The 19,369-nt window shown below is 32.7% G+C and overlaps 2 protein-coding genes and 2 pseudogenes across 2 annotated transcripts; all 4 read left to right on the top strand.

Moving 5' to 3' along the window:
• The first annotated feature begins 1,872 nt into the window (after positions 1-1,872).
• On the top strand, positions 1,873-2,898 carry LOC111300519 (metalloendoproteinase 1-like; annotated as a pseudogene).
• A 1,811-nt stretch (positions 2,899-4,709) lies between these two features.
• LOC111299573 (uncharacterized) lies at positions 4,710-7,822 on the top strand. The gene has a single exon (XM_089747550.1). The coding sequence runs from the start codon at positions 4,773-4,775 to the stop codon at positions 7,416-7,418; it is 2,646 nt and encodes an 881-aa protein (XP_089603676.1). The 5' UTR covers positions 4,710-4,772; the 3' UTR covers positions 7,419-7,822.
• An 877-nt stretch (positions 7,823-8,699) lies between these two features.
• LOC149513718 (uncharacterized) lies at positions 8,700-13,311 on the top strand (annotated as a pseudogene).
• Positions 13,312-15,774: 2,463 nt separating this feature from the next.
• On the top strand, positions 15,775-16,830 carry LOC111300518 (large ribosomal subunit protein eL27x-like). Its single transcript, XM_022896148.2, has one exon. The coding sequence runs from the start codon at positions 16,198-16,200 to the stop codon at positions 16,699-16,701; it is 504 nt and encodes a 167-aa protein (XP_022751883.2). The 5' UTR covers positions 15,775-16,197; the 3' UTR covers positions 16,702-16,830.
• The last annotated feature ends 2,539 nt before the right edge of the window (positions 16,831-19,369 follow it).

Raw genomic sequence — 19,369 nt, 5'->3', positions numbered from 1 at the left:
GATAGAAGTATCTCATTAAAAGTTTCCTTATGCTAAGGTTGTATATAGATATGGTAAATACTTTATAATCAAGTTCATATATGATTTTTTTTATTAAACAGCAAGGAGTTTTTGAGTTTTATCCAATACATTTTTTTGGACGAGTCCAAACAAGTTTATTTATGTTAAATTTATCGAATTCATGAAAAATTATCTTTTCATAATCTTCAAATGAATTCAAACTCATGCAAATAAAAAAAAAACACATTTTATTTATCACTTGAACCAACTATCCAATGATAAATTAATAATTTTCATTAAATAAGGTTTAACAATTGCCTTGCCATATATGTGGGCAACTAAAAATGATTCATTTTAGAGGTGCATGTACTTTCTTTATTCCTCTTGACCCTTGCAAAAAAAAAAAAAAATTATGTGAATAAATTTTTTCGAATTTATAATTTCTAGATGATAACTCCAACAATGTATCAATTATTTCAAAAGTCAGTCAACGGATGATTTTTCTTTTTAAATATCTTACCTTAGATAATAAATTCACAAATATTTTCAATATTCAAAGTTTCTTCTCTAGCAATGTTCTTGATGTTTGCATATCTAAATTAATTAAATAGTAAGGTAATTCTACTATTTTGTCTAAAAAAAAAAAAAGAAAAGAAAGAAAATGGTCGAATTCTTATAATTTCATCTATATATTAATAAATTATTATATGTGAAACTATATTTTTGTAAAAAAAAAAAATCCTTAAATCACAATCTTGATACAGTGATTTTGAATAGCAGATGTATTTTAAATATGATTTAAAGAGTAGATTTTAATACATTGATGTCAAGCATATCCTGATTCATGCATGCAGATTAGAGTTTTGTACATCATAATTAAACAGAAAATTGGTTCTTCTCTTCCTTTTTTTTTTTTTGCCGAGGTAGTAAATATATGGTATAATGTGTGAGCATGTAGCCTTAATTAAGGGCGGTCCACTATTAATTATTTATCATCGGTATATATTTCTTAAATCAATTGTTTTTATGAAATTATAAAAATAAAAGAATCATAATCATAATTAAGTATTATTTTTGTATAAAAATTATTAAATTAAATCAAACAAACCAATTAACTAATAAATTAGTACAAAATTAAACAAATCTTGTGTGACGTCATAAAATTTTAGAATGGATTATAATTCATATAAAGAAGATAAAGCATAAAAATTTTAATTTAATAATGAATTTATATATGATTGTAACATATCCATTTAAGTAAATTGAATTATTAAAAAAAAAGTATAATTTAAATGCCCCTTCCCCAAACATTATATTAGTAAAATGAACACATAACAAACAAATAATTAAATCAATAAGTAAAACCTTTTTTTTTTCAATTTCAACTGTATAGGATAATAATCTTTACTCAATTGCATTTGTAATCATATTAAAACAAAATTTTTCATGAAAATTTTCAATTAATTAATTGTTAATACTACAATCAACAAGCTTAATTTCCATGAAACTGGATGGTTCCATGACATGTTACATTCAGGCATAGCTAAGCAACTCAAGGAGGCTTGTTCCCTTGTGAATAATCTTCCAACGTTAGAGATAATATAAGTTTTTTGTTGTAGTGATTAAAAATATGGATTCACCTTTCACACCTATGCATTCCATAATACCAATTCATTAGGATCAGTGTGGGATAAATAACATGTCGAATCAAAAGGGGTCCATGAACTAGAAAAATTAATCAAACCTACATAACTCACATCTAATGATCTAATGGCGTATTCTTTAATGCCCTAAATTTCTATGCATTGGCAAAAAAAAACCTAAATTCTATGCTTAATTTTGGTATAAATAGGCATGAAGGCAAGCCACAAAATACAACACCTTAAAGCAGTAATTCATCTTACTAGCTACTTCTTGCATAGCTTACAATGGCTGCTAAACTTTCTCTTCAGGTTCTTGGAGCATTCCTTATGTTCCTTGTGCTGCAACCTTTTCTAGCTACGTCTAGGCCACTAAAACTCGAATCCCTTCAGAATCTTGAGGGTGCCCTAACACTGTCATTGGACTTAATCAAGTCAAGCAATACCTCAAGGCCTTTGGCTACTATCCCAATGACATCGATCTTATTGATGATCATTTTGATGAGTCTTTAGTGTCTGCTCTTGAAGCATTCCTGGAAATTTTCCATCTCAAAGTAACTGGCAAGATTGACCCTGATACAATCAAAACAATGTTGACCCCACGATGTGGTGTCCCTGATGTCATCCGTAACAGAACTTCTAGTGGCACTAAGGGAACACATGGCCATAATCATGGCATATTTCACTTAGTTGCTAACTATTCCTTTTTCCTGGGAGCCCCATATAGAGCAGGTACGAGCTCACCTACAATTTACCACCTGATTCTTACCAGGTGGTTAATTTTCAAGTACTGCGATCCGTATTTGCCCAATGAATTCTAAAAATGGGCAGCTGTTTCTCCATTTAGGTTTCAGGAGGTATCACAAGGCAATCAAGCTGATATCGGGAATGGGTTTTATCGATATGACCATGGGGATGGTTATCCATTTGATGGGCCTGGAAACGTTTCGGCTCATGCTTTTGCACCCGAAGATGGGCTTTTTCACTATGATACAGCCGAGAATTGGAGCTCTAATCCTACTTCACCTGATCAAGTGGATTCATGAAATAGGACATAATCTCGGCCTTGATCATAGCTGGGATCAAAATGCAATCATGTATCCGACAATTCCACATGGAACTACCAAAAGGAACCTAGGCCAAGACGATATTAATGGCTTACAGGCTTTATATGGCTACTAGCATGCAAGGCCTTGCTTCAGTGAAACCTATACAGGTTTCATGACTTGAGAAGCATAATTATATCATCTTAAATAAGTGATTACCACTAGAGTTTAAAGACTAGAATAAGAAGCTATATGTAAGCGTAAAGCTTTAGTTTCCATGTAAGTTATGCATAATTTTTGAAAGAAAGTTGCTATTAGGGTTGGCAACAGGTCGAGATGAGATGTGTTTTTGCTCATTTCGAATTCGATCTGATTTTACAATCATAAAACATATATTCGACTCGACCTAATTTTTTTTATTTTTTAATATCCGAACCCGACCCGAAAATCGATATTGTATAAATCGTATCCGACTTGAAATTAATAAAATATTATTTTTTAAAATATAAAATATTATTTTTTAAATATAAATATATAATTATATATAAATAAAAATTTTAAAAATAATTTTTAATATAGTATCGGATCGAATTAGATTTGCTTAAAATTTGAATCCGATCCGATCCGACCCGAAACTCAAAACTTTTTTTTAAAGAAAAATCAATTCTTAAGATCAAATCAAAATTCATTGAACTTGAGTTAAATTACCAACCCTAGATGGTATGTCTTAGCGGTTCTCATACTATTACGTGTGAAAGCTTCGAAACTTCACTTGCATTCATATAAATGTTTTCATTATAATAATTATTTGTTTAATAATTTTAATGTATAGTTAAAGTTAAAACATGAAATTTCGAAAAGAATGTGTCAAATACGAACCTTTTGGGATATTGTTCACAGGAAAAGATCAGTTATCTTTTTTTTTTTTTTTATGAAATCATGAAAAAAAAAAGAGTTTAGGTTGAAAGGAAACTTCTTCAGTTCAGAATTAAAGACAAACCGTAAATTTTAGAGAGGATTTAGTCCTTACAAATGAAAATCAGTTATCTTTGTTCGTATAATTCAACACCCAATCTCCATTTGTACAAAAAACAATTAAATTATTGTATTGTGTATATTAATAGGATTACTACTAATTGTAATTTAATCATTATAATTTGATTTTCATGTATTATTTCTTAATTTTATATTTTATGAGCTCTAAAAATCACCTTAAATTAATACTTATCTAATTATCTTCTTATTTGATTTTCATACCCAAAATTATCCAAAAAACAAAATAATTATCGTAAATTGAAAAGAAAGATGATAATGATAATAAGAATCGATAGTAATAGAATTAAAAAAAAAATCTTATTTTTATTTTTAAACTTGCTTTATCATAACAACATAATTAATCAAGTAAAAAATTAAAATTTTGCGAACAATCATATTATCTTTTGATGAAATTATTAATTTGTAATTCCATTGATAAAATCCTAACAGTTTCAATATCCAAAAAAAAATTTTTAATGAATAAAAGTGAGGAAAAAGGTTTTGGATATTCCTCCTATATATTATATAGATTCAATGTAATATTGGTTATACTTGGCTGCATGGAGGGATTTACTACCAATGGTGGGGAAATTTTGCCATAAATTCTATTAAATTCTAGTTCTTTGAATATTCCACTTAATTTGAAAAAAAATATATTAATATTCTAAAATATTTTAAAACAATGAGGGTAATTGATACAAAATAATCTCTTTATTACCAAAAGTACTAAGATTATGTTAAATATTTTATTAAAAATTATAATTTCATAAATTATTCATATAAATTTTTAAATTCTATAAATGAGATTAAAAAATTATCAAATTTTTTTTTTTAATTGACCATTGAGTATTATCCCATCAACCACCCAACCCATGACTTTCCAAACTAAAGGGAATCAACCGAGCCCATCCAACTTGACTGACTCAACCAGGTGAGCCCCATTGGCCCCACCCCCGAACCCCTCTAAATAGTAGAAAGTCTCCCCAGTTGACCCAACCCAACTCATAATTCTCAACCAGACCTCAGCAACAATACCCAACAGCACCCCGGAATGGCTGATCGCAACCACCACCACCGTCCCAACCGCCTTTCCGTCCCTCCACGCGCCACCACTTTTACGAACCCCACCACAAAAACGGCCACCCCAAGATCTTACCCTTTGTATTCCTATCCTTCCCTCGCAACCCCAACTCCAACGCCCTCAAAACACCGCCTCTCCCTCCAATCTTCCAAAGCCTCCTATTCCTCGCAGAAAAGATCCTCCTTTTCTTTCCTCCTCCTCCTCCTCCTTTCCCTCCGCTCTCTTTACTCTCTCCTCCCTTTCCTCCGCTCGTCCCCTCCTTCTTTCTCTGTTTTCCCTTTCTCTTTCCTCCTTTCCTTCCTCTCATTCCTCCTCTCTCTCTCCTTTTCCCTCTTCTCCAAAAAACACCCCAGAAACCACCCAATTCTTTCCCTTTCCTCTCTCTCCAACTCTCAGCTCAAACTTTTACTCTCAAAGTCCTTCCTTTTATCAATTATCTTCCTTCTCAGGTTCCAGGCTCTTAGATACTGTGGTACAGCTGCTATGATCTTGGCTGAACTATCCGGAAACCTTGTTGGCAGGCTATTTTCTGACGCAAAAACTCCGAGAAAAAGGTCGTTTTTTTCGTCTCAATTCATTGGGTTTTGCTTTTTATTTATTGGGTTGATGTTATTATCTTTAAGTTGGGACAGAGTAGATTGTTTCCCTTGGAATAAGACTGGGTTTTCTATGTATCCTAGAGAAGGTTGTGTTAGAATTTGGCCAATGTTGTTGCCATTTTTATCAGGGTTTTTAGGCTGTTATGAGAAGGTTTCGATGAACTGGGGAAGCATTAGGCAGCTTGGTCGGAAAAGGGTTAGGTTGATTTCATTGTTTTTCGCTACTGTTATGCTTTTTGTTCCTGCTGTTGTTAGTTTCTTTGTTTATGAAAGTGAAGGAGGAGGAGGAGGAGGAGGAGGAAATGTTTCCATTGAGAATTTAGGCTGGCCTTTGGTGAATACTGTTGTTTTCGGAGTGCTTTTGAGTGAGAATTATAGTGATGAAGATGATAAGTTAGTGAGTTCTAAAGATTTTCAAAGGGAATTTGTGGTTACATTTGTCTGTACTGTTATTTTGGAGTTGTTTTATTTTGATGAGGTATCCCTTTTGGGGCTGTTGTTGTGCGGTTTATTGTTGTACTTTGGTGTTCAAGAACTGAGTTCTGTTTACTCTAGTTATATTGAATTGGGGATAGAATCTTCAGAGTCTTTTAGTATGACGATAATGAAACCTGTTCGGCATATTTTGAGTGAGCGAAAGTCTCGAAAGATCGCAATGTTCCTGTTGATTAATACTGGATATATGGTTGTAGAATTTGTTGCTGGCTTCATGAGTAACAGTCTTGGGTTGATATCAGATGCATGTCACATGTTGTTTGATTGTGCTGCATTGGCTATTGGGCTATATGCTTCATATATTTCACGGTTGCCAGCTAATAATCAGTTCAATTATGGTAGAGGCAGATTTGAGATTCTATCAGGGTATGCTAATGCAGTTTTCCTGGTTCTAGTTGGGGCATTGATTGTGTTGGAATCCCTTGAGAGGATTTTGGACCCTCAAGAGATATCAACTAACAGTCTGTTAACTGTCTCCATTGGAGGGCTTGTTGTCAATGTGGTGGGTTTGATATTCTTTCATGAGGAGCATCATCATGCACATGGAGGATCATGTTCGCATTCACATTCTCATTCCCATTCCCATTCCCATTCCCATTCCCACTCTCATGATCACCATCAGCATTCACATGTTCATGAAAGTCACGTTCAGCACCATGAGTATATAAATGTTTCCGATGGATGCCACGAATCATGCTCTGGCCATGAACACCTTCATGGTAACCAACATGGTAGCAATAATTGTCATGCTGAAGATCACAAAATAAACACCGAGTGCCATGACCTCCATGACCATGCTCATAATCACACCCTTCATGGTTGTGCTCATCATCATCATGGTCACCATGATCATGGACGTCAACACGATCATGCTCATACTCATGACCACCATGATTGTGCCCATCATCATGATCTCCATGACGACAGACACCAACATGGTCACAAGGATCATCATCATGATCAAGGATCAGGTTTGCACTCCCATGCTCACTATTCAGAACCTACAGGTTATTTATCCTTGGCATATGAGCAGCTTCTATCTGATGGGAAGGGACCACAGAAGCACCAGCATCACCACATTGACCACAATATGGAAGGAATCTTCTTGCATGTTCTGGCAGACACTATGGGAAGTGTTGGAGTTGTTGTATCTACCCTCTTAATTAAGTACAAAGGATGGCTTGTTGCTGATCCTGCCTGCTCAATATTCATTTCGGTTCTAATTATATCATCTGTTATCCCATTACTTAGGAACTCTGCTGAAATTTTGCTTCAAAGAGTTCCTAGGTCTCAGGAGCAGGGTTTGAAGAAGGCCATAAGTGATGTTATGAAGATGAAGGGGGTATATTGTATTCAGAACTTTCATGCATGGAGCTTCACAAACACAGATATTGTTGGAACAATCCAACTTCATATATCAGCAGAAACTGACAAGGCTGCTACTAAAGGACAGGTGTCACACATCTTACATGATGCTGGAATCAAGGATTTGACATTGCAAGTGGAACGCGTTGAGCAATAGTAACTTGTCTAAGGTTGCACCATTGAGAGTGGAGATTAGCCTATTCATCTTGGGGACTGAATCTTGTTATGATCAAGGGCAGATAGCTCCAATTGATATGATGTTGAGGAGTATGGAATTATGGATTTCTCGATGCTTTCTTGGCGTATGTATATATTGGTAAGAATTGAGTTCAACATTGATGGATTTCGGCAAGCAACAAAAAATGAAAAGTGAATGTTTTGGTTACACACGGGATCAGCAGTCGTGTCTTCAATACTTAAGGGTAGTGATAATTTTCTCTTAGGTTCAGCTGACCACCAAACAAGAAGAATTCAATGATTTTGGAATGAAACAAACTGTTCTACATTATTTTCTTATGTAACCACTTTGCTTATGAAGGGAAAACTTGTTTTCATGGTTCATTTTGTTCCAACTGTCATATTTTTGGCATGTTTATTGAAAGTATAGTTTTGATTAGAAGAAAAAAATGAACTACAGTTTTGGAAGCATTTGTCAAAATGATAGTTGCCTACCCCAATCCACCAACTTCCCAATCTCATTATTGATATTGATAATATGGACAGATTCCTGCTTTCCTGTGTTTAGTATAGCAGCAAAGGAACTCAGCCTGTTCTTTTTCACCCAAGGAAGAGAGAGATCTATTTTGATCCGGATTTACCTTGTGGAGCCATGAAAATTAAGTTGGATTTGCTTTGATGTCAATTGTTGCGGATTGAATTGTCTATTAGGTGGAGGAAGACCCGTCAAAATCACCTTTTTTTTTTAAACCGATGTGAGATTGGTGATATACGCTTCTACTTTAGCCATCTTTGTCAGCAGGCAGATCTCCATCTTCATCTTGCAAGGCTTCTGAAAGACTTTGGAACAATCATATGTCTGACTTTTTTTGGTCTTTTACAAAGCAATTCAACATCAAGAGATAGATCATAAAATCCATAAGAGAAATCAAATGCTAGACTTTTATCCGGACTTTGGCTAACTTAAGATAATTAATACTACTTCGTAACTTATTTTGAGCGGTTCAAACTTCGAAGCATAACCAAAGCTTCATTTTGGTGGAATTTGGATCCTCCATCAAATTGAACGCAAACCAATTGAACTCTTTTCACTGTCCAACTAAAATCCCATAACTGAAATCTTCTCAAACTTTACTAAATTTGGATTTCTCTGAACTGATAAAGTAGTAACTATCTGTTTTCCGTTCTCTCCCTCTCTATTTCACTAAAATAAAGCATTAAAGCAAGGGTTTTTCGAGGGGAAGATATAGGCTTTTTGGACATGGAGAGTTCAGAGAAGGTTGTTGCCGTGATCATGGTTGGTGGACCCGCCGAAGGCAATAAACTTTGCCGTTTTTATCTATTAAGTGAGGCATTTTTTCCCTTGTGGGATTTTGATTTGTTGATTCTTGTTTTATTGTTTGGATTCTTTTTCCAGGGACAAGATTTAGGCCTCTATCATTCAATACTCCAAAACCTGTGTTCCGTATAGCAGGCAAGCCTATGGTTCATCACCTCCATTTATGCTTGTAAAAGAGTATTCTTTTTCTCATTTCTCAACCTTTTTGGCTTTTGCCCCTTTATTTGATTTCTGAAGAAATTTCAAAACATTTATCATATATTGTGTTTTCACTGTTATTTTAATTCTATGTAACTGTTGGGATGAGGTTCGCATGTAAATAAAGAATTCTACATCATTAAGAAATCTGAATGAGATATCTTATATATACGCGGAGAATTCAAAAACCTAATAGCTGAAGCTTTTAGATTCAAGTTATGTTTAAAATGTAAATAGGAGCTCCTTGGTGTATTCCCATGAGCTCCAAGTGTGACATATTTTATCTCATCAATTGATATTAGAGCCAAATGTTCGATTTGGATGTAGCAAGTGTGTAGAATTGGAACGCCTAAGAAGGTGATATACTGAGTCAATCTGTGATTGATTGCCAAGCTTAAGAGGCACTGAAACAATCTATAGGCAGTAAGATTGTGTACTATGTTTGAGTACAAGATTGAGAGGCACTGAAATAACCTCAGTAACAAGGTTGTGTGCTATGATTGAATCCAAACTTGAGAGGCATTCAGATAACCTAGACCCACAGAGTGGCAAGGTTGAATGTTGGGCTTAAAGTACACTAAGACCATCCAAGAAGTGAGGTTGCTTAGCCCAAAAAGAGATGTTGCTACGACTTATTAGCACGAGGGTGCTAAGGTGAGATTTGATCAAAACTCACAAATAAATGAGAGAGATTCACGTACAAGTAAAGAATCTCATATCAATAAGAAATCTGAATAAGATGTTTTATATGTACATGGAGGATCCAAAAACCTAATAGCTTAAGTTTTTGGGTTAAGTTATGTCTAACATATATGTATGGACTATCTGATGTGCTCCTATAGACTCCAAGTGTGACATATTTCCTCATCAATGTGCAGAGCAATAAATAATAAATTTTTGCATGTTCATTAATCACTAATAAACCCTTTTAAACAACAAAATTCAATAATTGTGCAACGCAATGAATATCAAACCTTTTTCATGACATTATAAACCCTTATTGATCAAAATGATCACATAAAAGGTGTTGCTTGATATCCATAGTGCTGACATTATCCAAAGTAATGCTAATTTTTTTTATCTCAATTTATCATTCTTTTAATAAGTCATAAATCTTGTTATAAAAAAAAATACAATATATAATGGTGCCGTATGTCGAAAATTCAAAATTAAGTTCGGCAATTTCCAATCTTTATCAATAAAATACATAATTAAACAAATGTATCCATCAATATAGGATGATGTTCACATATAAGCAATCAAACAAATTCTACTTTGACAGTTTTTTCATATTAGATTTAAATTATATTAGATTTAAATTTCTCTTTCATTTTCTTCTTTAGTTGCAAGCAATCAATCTTGCAAGTATTATTACAAGTGGGTTTGCCATAACTATTCAAATAGAAATGAAATATTTTAAGTTTGACATCCTTGATAATTTTCAATGGATATTCATGACTAACAGCACTTGTAGTTATCATTTTGCGAGCAACAAATAAGTCTATTTTCTTATTTCCACCCTCATCCTCAATAAAAAGATTTATTTTGGTACGTTTTCCATCGGACAATACATAATGGACGTTCCTAGATAAGACCATGAATCATAACAGTCCGATAAAACTTGAATTTATTTCTTTCTTTGGTATCATTGTGTTTCGCTTGATACACATGTCGTTCCACAGGATCAAGCGTAACAAAAACATTCTAAATTAACATTAGATTTTTTCTCTTCCAAAAATTAGAAGATAAGTAGATATCGAGGAATTCTACAGTGTTAGAATCATCATCACAATTTGATACGACTAATCATGCAGCCTTTAGCTTTGGCTTCATTCACTTTGCTTTTGAATACAAGACTCCAATTGTTATATAATTTAGATTGTTAATTGATTTAGTAGTGGAATCTGATAAAATCGCTTTGAACTAAAGAAAATATCTATCATAGCTCTACCAAATATTTTTTTGTATCAAGAATCAAAAATAAAAATGTGGATATAATCGAATGGTAAAATTTCTCTTTGTCAAGGGGAAGACGCGAGTTCAATTCGCCCAGGGCAATTGTATTGTATTTAAGATAAGAGGATAAAAGATTCATTATAGTTGACTGTAATTGTAATATAATACACCCCCTAAAAAAATTACTAGTTAATAAAGTCAAGTCTAATTTTTTTTTATCCAAAAATGTTGTGGGAATGGGATATGAACTGATGACCTTAAGGTTATGAGCCTTGCAAGTTACTAAACTGCTCTATCTTGTGATGAAATGAAACCAAACTAATGGATAAACAAAGATTGAAAGCACCCCTCTAATAGAATAGCCTATTTATACAAAATGGTAAAGGAGCCCCTCTATGATCATCGATCATAGAAATAAAATGAAAAATGAAGCGATATTTTACTCCTTATCAATTTGATCTTGTTGCCAACCACCACAGTTAAATATAAAGAGACTAGCAAGGGAAATTTTATGTTAATTTGATTAGTGCATGTAAAAGCTGATGATAAAGGAAGAATTTGCCATGTTTTAACAATTTGTATGAACAATTTAACAAGGGAATAATGGGTGAAAAGGGTACTTCCGAAGTATCACGTATGAAACCTGTCAAACCAAAAACATAGCATTTTAACATTGATTAGAGGACCAGAAATAAGGCATTCCTTATTGTTGTAAAAACTCAATATACTAAAGAACTACATAATTTTAGGACATAGAAGCAAATTACAACATATATCTAATAAACATGGCTACAAGGTCCAACACTCCAAATATATGAAAAAAACATAGAAAGAAATAAGCATACTTATATCAAACACATACCCGCATCCGAAAATTTACCATTAAGTCCGAGTAACATAGAACAGGATTGCCTGTTGATAATTATGGAAGCAGAATCCAGCCATAATAGATCTTATGCATAGCTCTTTGATGTTAGCTCTTTGATGTTCAAACCTTGGGTTACCTTAATTAAATAGAAAAGAAAATAGCATCATGTTTATGACATAACAACTAACAAGCTCTAATTGCTTTAAGAGAACATCAACATTGCTTTCTAGATATGCTAGCTACTTACAGCAGATTATAGGTGTAAAGAAGTGAACTTGACACCTTCCAATAAAATGGCAGTATGAACCAAAAGGATAAACGAAATAATGGTTATTATACAGAAGAGATTGATGTTGTCTAAAGTGTCTTGTTTAAAATTTCAAGATTAGAGCCCAATTAAACAATGCTATAAATATAAATTCAGAGATAGTCAATCTGATAAAATTAAAATCACTCTATAAAATCATGAGGAGAATTAGCATAGTTTTCTCATAAGCAATGCTGATTGATTCAGGGACATTTGAAATGTAAAAACATTGTACATTTATACCTGAGTTATGTGCTTTTAATCTCCATTTTAACCATGAGCTTTTTACTAAGCACATTACTTGATAAGTTAGTCACATTGGAAGCTTGTAACACCCCGATATCATATTGGAAGATTTTGTGGATCTACTATGATATTTAAGTAAAGATTTAAACACAAAATTTGTGAGGCGCCTTTTATGAAACAAAATCGTAAGACTTTTGGATCAAAATAGATAATATCTCATAAGTTTGGTGCTATCTTCTTAAACTTAACCAAAGCTTTCCACTCTATAGAATTGTCAACATGTTGCACTAGTGGCTGGTGTTGTCGTTGATCCCTTACCAAACCGATAACATCATCAATCGAACCCAAGACCCTATCTTCATACCCAACCATAACACCTTATGCTCATGAAGTTTGCTTCGGCAAGCAGTTGAGAAAGTTTAGTTGATTAAAGAACATCTTCGAGTGGCTCAAAGTCAACAAAAAAGTTATGCAGATAATAGAAGACGTGAATTGGAGTTTGAAGTTGGAGATCATGTGTTTTTACAAGTTTCTTTGAGTAGAAGGGTTATGAGATTTGGAATTTGTGGAAAACTTAGTCCTCATTATGCGGATTCATTTGAAATTCTTGATAAGGTAGGAAATGTGGTTTATAAATTGGCACTTCTACCTTATTTGGCTAGAGTACATAATGTGTTTCATGTCTCAATGTTGAGAATGTATGTTTTGGATTTGAGTCATGTGGTGGAGTTAGCACCTTTGAGACTTAGAGAAGATTTATCATATGATGAGCATCCTATAAGCATTGTCGATAAAAATGAGCAAGTTTTGAGAAGAAGAACTATTTCTTATGTTAAGGTTCAATAGAGTAATCATTTCGAAAGAGAAGCAACTTGGGAGTTAAAAGAGAATATGAAAGAGAAGTATCTTTATCCTTTTAAGAGCCAAGGTTTAAGTTTAGAGGAGTAAACTCCTTTTAATGAGGGGAGGAGGTAACACCCACAAACTTAGCCTATGGTTGAATTATATTATATGATTTATGTCTTAAAAAAACTTATTTCTTAAAATTTTATTTTTCAACCCATGTTTTGCCATAATTAAAAACTTGACCCAACATAACTTTTATTTACAATAAAAGTATATTATTAAAATGCTTTTTATTATACAGATAGTTTTATTTTACGGAGTTAAGAGAAACTAACCCTAAAAAAAAAAGAAAGAAAGAAGAAGGGTGAATCAATTCTAAAAATCTCTGATTAAGATAAGATTTTACTAAAAACTCTTGAAATTTTCATATTTTGTACAATTTTCTACAAATCCCAACCTATATTTTTGTATATTTTTAACTTCAAAAATATGCTGATGACTTTTCGGTGATAATCTGACGAAATTATGGGTACCAATGAAAAAGACTCTGTAAGACCTTTCTAATGACATGTGTGACACTTCAATTAGTTGAGTAATTTAAAAAAAATTAGTGTTTCAAGTTTTTGATTTTTGTGTTTCTGACAATTACATATGCCCACCTTTGCACCTACAAAACTCCTTACTCACGTGTTCGATTTAGTTAGGTGCTTTTGATAGTTCAAAATGTGAACTTTCTAGTAGTACAATTGGTTTGTTCAGATGATTTATAAGTTAAGAGAATCGAAGCTTCAAAGTAGGTTTCATGAATTTGAAACCCAGGAAATCTGGGTTGTTTGTAATAATTTGTCAAGTTTTAACCTTCGAAACTTAGACTTTTGAAAACCATTTTTGCCGAAAGAAAATTCTAGATTGTATTATTATATCATTACTTTAAATTCATGCCTCTCTTTGTCATTAGGAATTGTAGGATGTTCAAGTTTTTATGGCTAAAAATAAGCCAAGTGATCATAGAATGTGAAATTTTTAGAATTTAAAAATTCTTGTTTTTACTTATTTTAAAAATTGTTTTTAGCCAATATTTGATTTACTTAGTTATAAATTACATAAGTTTTACTTATTTTATTTTTCAATGAATTTTTACTTATTTTAATATATTTTAATTGTATTAATTTCATGTTATTAGTATTGTTAAATGGTTATTGAATTATATTTAGATTTACAAAAAAAATTAATTACTATTAAATGTTAAAATTAAATATTTGTTAAAATCTATATTACTTACTAATTTTTATGTTTTAATTATTAATTTCATATTTATACTTAATTGTAGACATTTTGCTAAAGTAAAAGAGAATTTGTTTTATATGTTAAAAAAATACTTTCAAATAGTTTCGAATTATTGAAAATATTGTCACACAACCGAACTTGTTTAGGATGACCGCGGAATGTTTACCTTATTAAATTTAGGATAAATTCTTATTTTTGAATATTTCTTGAATTATTAAAATACAAAGCAAATTGAGTGATTACTGCTTAAGTTTCAATTTAACGCATCAGGTAAGTGACTTGACATCTTTTTTATTTTTATATCCCTAAAAATCAACCTCAATATGTTTAAAGTTGAAATATATAATATATATTATTTTGTCTATTTGTTTTATAAATCAGGTTAAGCATGCAAAAATATATATATGAATTTCTTTTTATAAGTTTGGAATATGGTTTGATATTATTTTGATTTTCAAATATGATTTTCATTTTTGATCTTGGCTCAGTTAAAATTATTTTTCAGACTTATGATTCAATCCCGATCACTTGATCTTGGCTCAGTTTAGATTATTTTTCAAACTTATGGTTCAATCCTGATCGCTCGATCTTAGCTCAGTCTAGATCGTTTTCTTGACTTGGGATTTAATCTTGGTTGTTTGATCTTGGCTTAGTCCAGATCATTTTTCAGACTTATGGTTCAATCCCGGTTGTTCAATTTTGGCTTAGTCCAGATCATTTTTTAGACTTGTGGTTCAGTCTCGGTCGTTCAATCTTAGCTCGGTCCAAATCAGTTTTTAGACTGGTGGTTCAATATTGGCTCAGTCCAGATCATTTTCTTGACTTTTGGTTCAATTTCGATCGTTTCGATCTTAGCTCAATCTAGATCATTTTATTTTCAAACCTATGATTCAGTCTCAATCACCTATTTTGATCTTGATTCAGTCCAAATCATTTTATTTTTTTGATTTACGGTTTAATCCCGATCACTTGTTTTAATTTTGGCTCAGTTCAGATCATTTTATTTCTTATTTTGTAGTTCAGTCTCAATCATTTTCCCATTTTAGGCATACTTCGATCACTTTTTAAATCTCGACTTTCAATCTTGAATAAAATAGATGTCTTTTATCTTCACGTAATTTTTATTTCACAGAAACTGTGCAAAGAGAGATAACTGTAAACATTTTATTTTGTCTAAAATTTTTTTCAAGACAAAAAATGGGCTTTTGATAGTAAATTGGATCTGATTGTATAGCTTTGGACCCAATAGAATTTTTTAAGTTTGCTTTAATGGAATCATTGTGAAAAAGGAAATTTATGGACACAGATTTTGGATCAAATTTGAAAGTTCACAGTTTGATGATCTTAGGCTTAATTCGTGCAAAACCAAATCACCCGAAGTCAAGTCAAATTCATTCAGTTGATTCTTTCCAAACTAAAATGATTCAATCCTTATAAACAGGGCAGCAATCGAGCGAAAAAAAGAAAAACGAACCCTCACCAAGTAGTCCCCATCACAATGTGATAATGGTCGTAATTACAGATTTCATATTTGTTTATCTTTCTGCTCCTACCATCTCTCAGCCGCCGTTAACCCCTCTCTAACTTCGCACCAATAAGAATTGACAACCTGTTTCAAGAAAAATCGTAAAAAGCATGGCCATGTAAGTGCTGGTCATGGCTATATCGGCAAGCATCGTAAGCACTCGAAAGGTCTTAAAAACGTCGAAGGCATGCACCACCACAGGATCCTTTTCGATAAGTACCACTCTAGGTACTTTGGAAAAGTCAGAATGAGAAGAAAAGAAATAAACAAGATAGTTTGTGATGAGGGAATCAAAGGCACCTTTGCTATGGTGAAGTTTTTAAAACCCAACAAAGTCATGATCATCCTCCAAGGTCGATACGTCAGACGAAAAGCGATGATCGTGAAATCCTTCAATGGAGGGATGTGTGATCGCCCTTATAGCCACTGTTTGGTTACAAGAATAAAGAAGTATCCAAGCAAGGTTATCCATAAGGACTCTGCCAAGAAAACGGCTAAGAAATCACGCGTCAAGTGCTTTATCAAGCTTGTGAATTACCAATACCTGATGGCCACGCGCTATACCCTTGACGTGGACTTGAAAGACGTGGTTACCATCAATGCTCTTCAGACAAAGAACAAGAAAGTGGCTACTTGTAAGGTTACCAAGAAGAGGTTTGAAGAGAGGTTCAAGACTGGAAAGAACAGGTGATTCTTTACCAAGCTTAGGTTTTGAGTATTTTGTTAGAGTTGTTAAAAGTTTAAAAACTTTGGATTTCAAGATAGATTTCAATCTATTTTGCTGGGATATTTCTGGGTTCTTTTGTTGTTATATGAGGTATTAACGTAAAAGCTTGTTCATTTCTATTAAAAAAATAATTAAATAAATCTTTTTAAATAAATTCATTAATCCTAACAAACTATTAGAGAATTTTTATAAATTTAAATTTTATGAAATCTACTAAACTATTAGAAAATTTCATAAATAAATTTTAAAAAAATAAAAAAAATAATTTTTATCTTACCAAATTATTGAAAGATTGCTTCATAAATTAAGTCTTACAAAACTATTAGGAGATTTAATGAACTTTTTCAAAAGAATAAAATTTTTATAAGTATTTTCAAATAAAATCTCATCAAACTATTAGGAGATCTGCCTCAAAGTAAATCCTGCTAAATTATATTGGAAGACTTTACTAATTTTTTTGAATAAAATATATTAATAAATCCAACGATAGAGTCTCTTTAAGGTGAGACACTAGTCTCTATAAATACTCTTAAGGTGAGAGAATTATTTTAAATTACTACCAAATTATTAGGATAATTTTAGGATTAATTTTTAATGCTAAATATTTTGGTAAAATATAAACATATTTAAGGTTTGGATAATTTGAAATCAAACTAGTATCGTCTTTTGGATGTATGCTGTAAGGGTGCTATAACTTTTTTCACGTATAACCGTACTTCTGAACTTAAAATTTAATTTCATGAATCATAATCTATTATTTAAAGATACCTAAATCAATTTTAAGACTTCTTTTTAAATGAGACAGATTCGATCAGGTGGTCAATCACACCTAAACAAAAAGATTGGTAGTGACCCTCAAAAATCATATCTAACGATAGGTTCATGGATCTATACATTATGACAAATATGATTCTTTTGACTACATAGTTATACACTAAAGTAATGATTACTATAGCATCATCGTGTGGGTGTTAAATTCTTTCAAGATCTTTCAAGCTAAATGGAATCAGCTCATCTCTCTTCTTTTTTTTTCTTTTTTTGTTGAGGTGTCTACCACCATAACTATGTCTACGTTAAACTTTCTTTTGGTTGAGATGGAGCTACCTCCAGTAATCATATTAATCACCCCGATAATTGGCCTGTTATTATTAATTCAAACTTCTTCTTAAATTAACTTGTCTCATCGAGTTTTTTTGCTTTCATGTTCTGATCTTCCTTCTCTATCCCGAATGGGCCCTCTTTAGTCTTGCCTATAGTCCATTCTAGGTTGGTTTTATTTTTTTTATCCCATAAATCTCTTCAGCTAATTTCTTTTTATCATAACTTCAATTTTATTTTTTAGGTTGATGCAATCTTGAGTGTTATGGCCTATATCTCCTTGAAAGGTATATCTTTTGATCGAATCCCTCTTCGTGTTCTGTCTTAGTGGCTTTGGCCATCTAAGGTTAGGGTTTCTTTTAATTTGCATTAGAATCCTCTTTCGAGAGGTATTCAGTGTAATGTAACTTATTTTTTTTACTGGAGCTTATAGCCCTATGTCATTTTTCTCTTAGAGGAGGATCATAGAAATCATTGCCTTTCTTACCACTGATGAAGGGGGATGAGCCTCTGTCACTTCAATTAGTTTTCATTGTAACTTCAGTGTTTATGTATTTTTTTAGCTATCAGTAAGATGTTGGCAAAAGTTTGAGGTGGTTTTAGCGACAAAGTTAACTTTAAGTGATATTCTTTATCATGGAGTCTACTTGTCAGGGCGACTACGATCGTCGACTATTTCAGGTCTTTAACCTACAGAGTTTTTGCATTAAAACGTGTGACATAGCTCTTTAAAGTTTCATCCCTTCCTTGGTGGATTGACATCAAACTTAGAGTCGTCTTCTTCGCTCTTCGACTACTCACAAACCTGGATAAGAAAGAGTGATTGAGCTCTTTGAACATCATGATTGACTTTGATTCCAAGCTACTGTACCAGGATCAAGTTGCGTCTTTCTGTGTAGTAGCTAAATCTTTACACATTATAGCCTTGTTTGCCCCTTACATCATCATGTTAGTTCTATAAAATTCTAAATGATTGAAAGGATCAGAAGTATCATCGTAGGTTTTCAAGGTCGATATTTTAAACCTTTTAGCAAGCATCGCTCTATCAATTTCTTCGATGAATGGCGAGGTCTCCAGGAACTTGAGCTCATCTTTAAAGGCTATTGCTTTTGTTTTTAGCTCTTTTTTTATGGCCCACATCCAAGTTTTTAAATCCCTATTCGGTTGGGGTTTAGAGTTTTTTTGTTTGAATTTTTAGGTCATAGCCTGTGTTGAATTGTGGCTGGGGTAATGGTGCATTGACGTTATGTGCTTCTCTTTTCTAGAGGCTGAGAAAGCTTCTACTTCTTTGTAGCTAAGTTGTCTAACAGCGACTTCTTGACGAGGGGTGATTAAGTCAAACACTTTCGAAACTTGGGGTGGAATTATGATTTGTAACATTTGTTTAAGAGCCTATATTTGTTAGGTTAGGGTTTGAAATTGTTCCATGGTTAGGCCCACCTATGGTCAGGCTGATCAGATGGAATACTAGCTATGATCGATTTTTGTTCTAACTAACACGATCGTCTCTCCTTCCCCTAAGGTTTTCTTCATT

The sequence above is a fragment of the Durio zibethinus genome, chromosome 18 (assembly GCF_047325235.1).
Source record: "Durio zibethinus cultivar Kanyao isolate XHJ-2024 chromosome 18, ASM4732523v1, whole genome shotgun sequence".
Taxonomy (NCBI): domain Eukaryota; kingdom Viridiplantae; phylum Streptophyta; class Magnoliopsida; order Malvales; family Malvaceae; genus Durio; species Durio zibethinus.
The sequence above is the reverse complement of the archived record's forward strand: the minus strand, read 5'-3'. Positions and strand labels throughout refer to the sequence as shown.

Excerpts from the sequence above, each read along its gene's own strand:
- LOC111299573 (XM_089747550.1), top strand. The coding sequence starts at position 4,773 with ATGGCTGATCGCAACCACCACCACCGTCCCAACCGCCTTTCCGTCCCT.
- LOC111300518 (XM_022896148.2), top strand. The coding sequence starts at position 16,198 with ATGCACCACCACAGGATCCTTTTCGATAAGTACCACTCTAGGTACTTT.